This window comes from Raphanus sativus, chromosome 2 (genome assembly GCF_000801105.2).
Source record: "Raphanus sativus cultivar WK10039 chromosome 2, ASM80110v3, whole genome shotgun sequence".
Taxonomy (NCBI): Eukaryota; Viridiplantae; Streptophyta; class Magnoliopsida; order Brassicales; family Brassicaceae; genus Raphanus; species Raphanus sativus.
The window spans coordinates 17094868-17101980 of record NC_079512.1 but is presented as its reverse complement, the minus strand read 5'-3'; the positions used below and the strand labels follow the sequence as shown (position 1 = coordinate 17101980).

Here is a 7113-nt window from a genome sequence, read left to right as displayed (position 1 = left end):
GAAATGTATATATGGCTCTTTCTTCAACTAAACAAGCTCCAAAGCAGCACAAAAGTCAATCTGATCATGTTTTTTTCCCTTAAATATATATTCCATTGTGATTGCAGGGGGCTTCAGTCGTTCACAGATAGAGATGTCTGCTGTTTCATAATATCTTACAAGAACTAATACCAACATTGATCAGGTCTTTGTTTGGCTCCTAAAGCATTCAAAATCAAATAATTTTCTCAGTTTTCTGGTCTGGTCTCTGTATATTGGATTTTGCTTGAATTGTATGCTTGAGCATTTGAAATTTTATGGAAACACAACTAACAAAGTGGTTCAGTTTTATCATATAAACTATAAAGTTTAAATTCAAGGAAAGATAATATAAGAGCTCTAGTGATGATGATCAAAGGCTTTATTTATGTTCTCTTCAAACCAGTGAAACCTTTGAGGTTACTACAAAGAAGAGATAAACAACATAACAACAGACAAATGTTTTACATAATCTTTTTCTCAGTTAGGGACCAATGCTACAAGCTGCAGAATATACACTTTTACTAACCCCCCCAAAAATTACTGCAGCTATTCAAACTTGGCATTATCTGGCTTCACTACCTGCACAGAAACAAGAAAGATACACCCATTAACAATCGATCAATATAGTTTGCGAACAACAGACTAGCGGCTTCCTTACATTGCATCCTATACTTCAAAGCTTTGATTGCAGCTTTGGCAAAAATGTGTGCAGCTTCAGCTTCTGCTTCGGCTTCATCTGCCTCTCTAGCCGCTTCTTCAGCTTCTGATATTGCAAACTCTGCTTCCGCCACTGCTCTTGCAGCTGCTGCAGCAGCTTCTTGTGCTGTCATGCCCTTTATCATAAACAACTCCCCATCTCCTTGGGATTGAGTAAGATGTTGTTGGACACCACCATTCTCCTTGTTCCCTTCCAAAAAGAGTTGAGGTGAGCTTTGTTCTGCTCCGTTCCGACAAATCCTGTATCTGTGCTTTATCTGAAGAGACGAGAACAAAACATGTTAACTGAACCATGAGAAAAATGGTGGAGCAAAGTTGTTATTCTTCCTTACCTTGACTATAGTTCCGACATTAACCAAATGCTTAAGTCTTGAAGTGACAAGCCGTTTCATATCAGGTTGCATATTGTGTTTCTCCTTTGAAAAAAAAAGTTGATAGGGACACTAAGTTGTTGATGATTTAAATAGACTACTCAAAAGGAATAAAAAGCATAGAAAGAGTACTTACCTCTACATAGAGCAAGATGGACTTTCCATCAGGACCCAAATGTCTCTTAAAATTAGTGATAGCCTCTAATATCAATTCATCCACACTAAGAACCAAAAAAAAAACATACTTTAATTAGAGCTCAAAACTATTAACTTAAAAAGTAAAGCTTTCATGATAGTATGATACCTTGTAAAGAGTCCTTCAAAATCTGGCTGTAGTGGTGGTGGTGGTAGACAAGAAACAGGAGGAGAAGAAATGTGTTGAACTCCGTTAGCGAGAGCAACGATGGTAAGAGCAGTAGTAGCGCTATCATCATCATGAGAGGATGTAATTTTTTTAAGAGCAAGCTTAGCCTTCTTCCTAGATCCGTACATGGCTGTTACACTTATGTTCCTCCATTTGTCCTAACCAAGAAATACAACGTAATAAGTTTTTTTTTTTCAAATAAAAGCTGTTGTCTTTTTTTGTTGTATATATAGTTTAGTTAGTTAAACCTTGAGATCGACATTGGAGCGAGACTTGAGGATAGAGGTAAACTCAGGATCGGAGAGAATGGTGCGCCATTTGCCAGTGCCATGTTTGAGAACTCCAGCTTTCAGAGCTGTTTCTTCTTGCGCTGTCCACTTCTGCTTTGGTGCTCCCATTCTCCAGAACAAACAATAAAGACAAGAACTTTGAATGTCTCTACTTCTTGTCTATGTCAAACAAAGGATTTAGAACAAATTGAGATGCGGAGAGGAGGAGAAGGGTTAAAAGAGAAAGAAAAGCAAATCTCTCTACAATTGCATTTGTGAATTAGAGATCCAACAGAGATTACAATACATGGGGATCGAAATTCTGAATCTAAGATTGTTGCAGAGACAACGAAGAAGAAGAAGACGAGGAGGAGGGAGCAATAAAACGAAGAATCTTTGACCTTTGTTGTTTTCGATTCAGTTTTAAGGCGGAAGGAAGAAGAGGATGAATTCTCGATTTTTTTTGTTGTTTGTGACTGTACCCCCTTTACTTTCTTCTTTTTGCAATTTTGCCTTGAAACTTTTTTTTTTGGTTAGATTACTTTTCCACTGATTCGAAATAAAGAAAGTTTTAAGGATTATCACAAGATTATTGTTTTCATTGACCAATCTACAATCAATTTCTTATATAAACTTTTTTTTTGGTTGATAAAATATAGTTTACCTAAATATATTATAGTTGGAAGTTCTATAAGCTAGAAAAAAAATTATATCTTAATTGATTCTTAAAAATGACGAAAATAATTTTTACATTTCTTAATGAGGATGGAACAGAGAGTTTGAAGTGATTTTTATTTAAATGGAAAATTCACTGTTATTCATACATGATTTTTAAAATCTCATTTAAAACTCATTGTTATTTAACTTGATATTTCCTAAAATATTTTAAAATCTATTGTTATTGAAAAAAAAATAAGTTGTGGAATTTTAAAGTTTTCAAGTGATTTTTTAAGAATATTTGGATTAAATTTATTAATTAAAAATAAAATTACAAATCTCATGATTTTAAGTGAGATTCTAGAGTGATTTAACAAAAATGATATTTAACTCCCCACTATATAAAATCATCTAAAAGTTTATTAAAATTAAATTATACCAGACTCTAGATTGAATACACTCCTCCTAAGTGTTTGTGTTTTTTTTTGCTTAAATTTTTTTTTTAATTTAGTTTTCATATATTTTAAAAACTAGTGTAGTACATTATTTTAATTTCTTTTTCTTTTTGCTTTTTGGATAAAAGTTTCCCTATAACAACCTATTCAATTATATATAAATTTAGATCTTGTTCCATTTTTGATGATTTGGTTGGTACCTCTGAAAAGATTTTTTGTGATTCGAAAAAACTCTTGCATGGTTGCCCAAATCTTATTATCAATTGTGTTTAGCCTTTTTACAATCTTTCAAACCTATGTAACAAATATCTAGTTGCCTTGAACAATTGCCAAATGTTGTTTTTCTTTATAACATATAAGTGTTCGGATCTGAAAACCCAATTAATCCTCATGGTTGTTTTGCGTGAGAGTTAGATATACACGTTATTTAGTCATGTAGACAGATAAATCTAGGGATGGTTGCCCAAATCTTATTATCAATTGTGGTTAGCCTTTTTACAATCTTTCAAACCTATGTAACAAATATCTAGTCGCCTTGAACAATTGCCAAATGTTGTTTTTCTTTATAACATATAAGTGTTCGGATCTGAAAACCCAATTAATCCTCATGGTTGTTTTGCGTGAGAGTTAGATATACACATTATTTAGTCATGTAAACAGATAAATCTAGGGTTTGATTGTAAATTTTGCCTTGAAACTTTTTTTTGGTTAGATTACTTTTCCACTGATTCGAAATAAAGAAAGTTTTAAGGATTATCACAAGATTATTGTTTTCATTGACCAATTTACAATCAATTTCTTATATAAACTTTTTTTTTGGTTGATAAAATATAGTTTACCTAAATATATTATAGTTGGAAGTTCTATAAGTTAGAAAAAAAGTTATATCTCAATTGATTATTAAAAATGACGAAAATAATTTTTACATTTCTTAATGAGAATGTATCGAACCGAGAGTTTGAAGTGATTTTTATTTAAATGGAAAATTCACTGTTATTCAAACATGATTTTTAAAATCTCATTTAAAACTCATTGTTATTTAACTTGATATTTCCTAAAGTATTTTAAAATCTATTGTCATTGAAAAAAATAAGTAGTGAAATTTTAAAGTTTCCAAGTGATTTTTTAGAATATTTGGATTAAATTTATTAATTAAAAATACAAATTTCATGATTTTAGGTGAGATTCTAGAGTGATTTAATAAAAATGATATTTAACTCTCCACTATATAAAATCATCTAAACTTTTATTAAAATTAAATTATATCAAACTCTAGATTGAACACAGTGTTTGTGTTTTTTTTTTGCTTAGAATTTTTTTTAATTTAGTTTTCATATATTTTGAAAACTAGTGTAATACATTATTTTAATTTCTTTTTCTTTTTTGCTTTTTGGATAAAAGCTTCTCTATAACAACCTATCCAGTTATATATAAATTTAAATCTTATTCCATTTTTGATGATTTGGTTTGTAGCTGTGAAAGAATTTTTGTGATTCGAAAAAACTCTTGCATGGTTGCCCATATCTTATTATCGATTGTGTTTAACCTTTTTACAACCTTTCAAACCTATGTATAACAAATATCAAGTCGCCTTGAACAATTGCCAAATGTTGTTTTTATAACATATAAGTATTCGGATCTGAAAACCCAATTAATCCTCGGGGTTGTTTTGCGTGAGAGTTAGATATCCACGTTATTTAGTCATGTAGACAGATAAATCTAGGTTGATAGGTTTCGAACCAACAATTTCCAGATATTGATAGAACAACAAATTTATTTCACTCAATAAATTTTAAAAGTATAATATACCCATTTTAAACTTTTATGAATCATTTTTCATGTACCTTGCAAATTGGAGACCTTGAATTGTGGAAGAATGTACTAATGGGTGGTTTACTGGTTTAGATCAATGTTGAAGGCCAAAACTAAATGTTCTAAGAAATAGTAGACTGTTAGAATAAAATTAATTTTAAGTTTGATGGGGAAATTGAAAATATTTTGTGGTTTTGTCTGAAGGGGAAAATCGTGGTGAGATAAAAGGATGTCCGCTTCCGATGAATGTTGTGCATGATGGGTTTTCTTTTATTAATAGTTTGACCTAATCAGTATCACGACTTAGATTATCATTTTGGAACAACGGCATAAGACAAATTCTCAATTTTGGCCAAAAGATTCTCATCCCCACCTTCTTTAGTAATGTATATGTCTCCATATCGATATATACGCGTTGGTAAGGGGACTGAGACATGTTGGACGCCACTTCTGGGATCAAGATCATGAGTCAACTAGGTACACCCAAGGTCATAACCTTGTTTTCAATTCAGTTTTAAGGTGGAAGAGGATGAATTCTCGATTTTTTGGTACCCATTTACTTTCTTCTTTTTACAAATTTGCCTTGAAACTTTTTTTAGTACAATTATAATGCACAATTGGAGATGCCTTCAGTAATAAGCAATTAGAAATTTTACCTGAAAGTGCAATCCGGTTTAAAAAGATTTGACAGTTTTGAGAGGAGTAATACTTGTTTTCTTAGTCATGTTTTGGTTTATATATGAGAAGAAATCTAACAATACCTTAAAATTTTGATTATGAGGTGGTTTAATACATAGAATATTCATTGTTTGAATATATTTGTTGATTGATATGTTTAACAAATACGTATTTCGTATAAAGTTTTTAAAGGAAATAAAACTTCAAAGAAAATATCAATCACTAAAATTTTGATTTATGTGATAGCATATAAGAAATAAAAATTCAAGTTATTCATTTGAATTTTGAAGATTGTCTTTCTTAAGTTTGGCATCCTTTTGATTACCAATATAGAAAAAAGATAGGGGTATCATTATGCTAAGTTAGATATTGGAATGTGCTTGATTTTAGGAATATTTTGCGGAGCTAATTAAGATTGGAAATAGTACATTGAATACACTTCAAACATTCCTATGTATATATATGTCAAAATATTTTGGTTTTAGATTTTTATAATGAACTTTTATATATTATAAAATTTGAACATTAAGATTCTGATGTACTTGGTTTGACATTCTTGGTTTACTAAAAGTTGTGAACCACATTATATAGAAATTAGACACCCTTTTTTTTTTTTTTTTTTTTGGAACTGAAATTAGACACCCAAATTTACAATTGGATGTACTATATCTAAACACATAAACTAAGGGTTTGTGTGGATTTCGTGATTACATCAAAACCATTCTTTGATAGTGATGATAAAAAATTTAGAATAATAGAATATGACGTAGAATAATAATTTTATGTTCACTTGCTTTTACATTCTTGATTTTTAATTGTTATAAACCGATTTATGCAGAGAATGAAATTTAAGGTGGCTATATATCGAGTTATTGGTTTGAGAGGTATCATGTAGTTATTGGATATCTATCTTATTAAAAGAGAAGTACCCAATAAAAAATACCCCTTAATTTTCAGTTTTATTTACAATGGCATGCCACTGAGAATTAACTAACTTTCCTATTTTAATGCTTGTCTTTTTCAGTTTATTTAATGTGTTTTCCAAAATTATTGTTGTCTTTTCTGATTTAGATTCCTTAATTATTGTTGTCTTTTCTGATTAATAAATGTATTTTCCTAATTTGAATTTAAATAATAGATTTAAACATTTAATATTTTTTCTAATTTAAATAATAAATTTCCTTAATCATATATTAACCAAAATTAATTTCTCTATATATTTTGTATTAACTTATTAAATATTAAAATCACATAACATAATCAATTTATATAACATATAAATATAATATAAAATAATTTATTCATATATTATTAGTATAATGGTTTCAAAATATAAGTTCAATTAGTTATAAATATTGGATTTGTTTATATGATATACTGTGATATAATAGACAATTAAAATCATAAAACATAATTATTTAACATAATAAATAAATTTTTTTTTAAATGTAATATTAACAATAATGTTATAGAGTTTAATGTACATATATATATTATATCATTAGTACACAGAAAAAATTAAAGTGAAAAAAATATTTATACAGTTACGGGTCGAATCTATAAATAAATAACAACATCGCAAGATTATTTTCTTTAATAAATTTATTTTAACAGAAATTATAGTTCTAAATATGTTTATATATTTTATATTTTTATAAATTTATTTTATTTGTTTATAAGAGATGCTAAGATTTTAAAATTAAAAAAAATATGACCCGCTTTTATATTATTTTAGTTAGAAAATTTAAATTTTATATCTGAATATTTAA

General features: G+C 28.8%; 1 protein-coding gene across 2 annotated transcripts; it reads right to left on the bottom strand.

The window, feature by feature from the left end:
- Window positions 1-385: 385 nt before the first annotated feature.
- Window positions 386-2175, bottom strand: LOC108842899 (telomere repeat-binding factor 3). 2 transcript variants are annotated; one of them, XM_057001048.1, is made up of 6 exons: window positions 1722-2175; window positions 1414-1631; window positions 1246-1330; window positions 1071-1151; window positions 680-995; window positions 386-600 (listed from the first exon to the last, which is right to left on the bottom strand). In XM_057001048.1, the coding sequence occupies exons 1-6, from the start codon at window positions 1869-1871 to the stop codon at window positions 584-586; spliced, it is 867 nt and encodes a 288-aa protein (XP_056857028.1). In that variant the 5' UTR covers window positions 1872-2175; the 3' UTR covers window positions 386-583. The 2 variants fall into 2 exon arrangements, with proteins under 2 accessions (XP_056857028.1, XP_056857023.1); XM_057001043.1 differs by having other exon boundaries at window positions 1071-1154; window positions 1722-2173.
- Window positions 2176-7113: the final 4938 nt, after the last annotated feature.

Bases quoted from the DNA above. Each gene is read 5' to 3' on its own strand.
- LOC108842899 (XM_057001043.1), bottom strand. From the start codon at position 1,871: ATGGGAGCACCAAAGCAGAAGTGGACAGCGCAAGAAGAAACAGCTCTG. The intron at 1,632-1,721 runs GTTTAACTAACT...TTTCTTGGTTAG, and splicing joins GCTCCAATGTCGATCTCAAG to GACAAATGGAGGAACATAAG. The intron at 996-1,070 runs GTAAGGAAGAAT...TCGTCTCTTCAG, and splicing joins ATGTCGGAACTATAGTCAAG to ATAAAGCACAGATACAGGAT.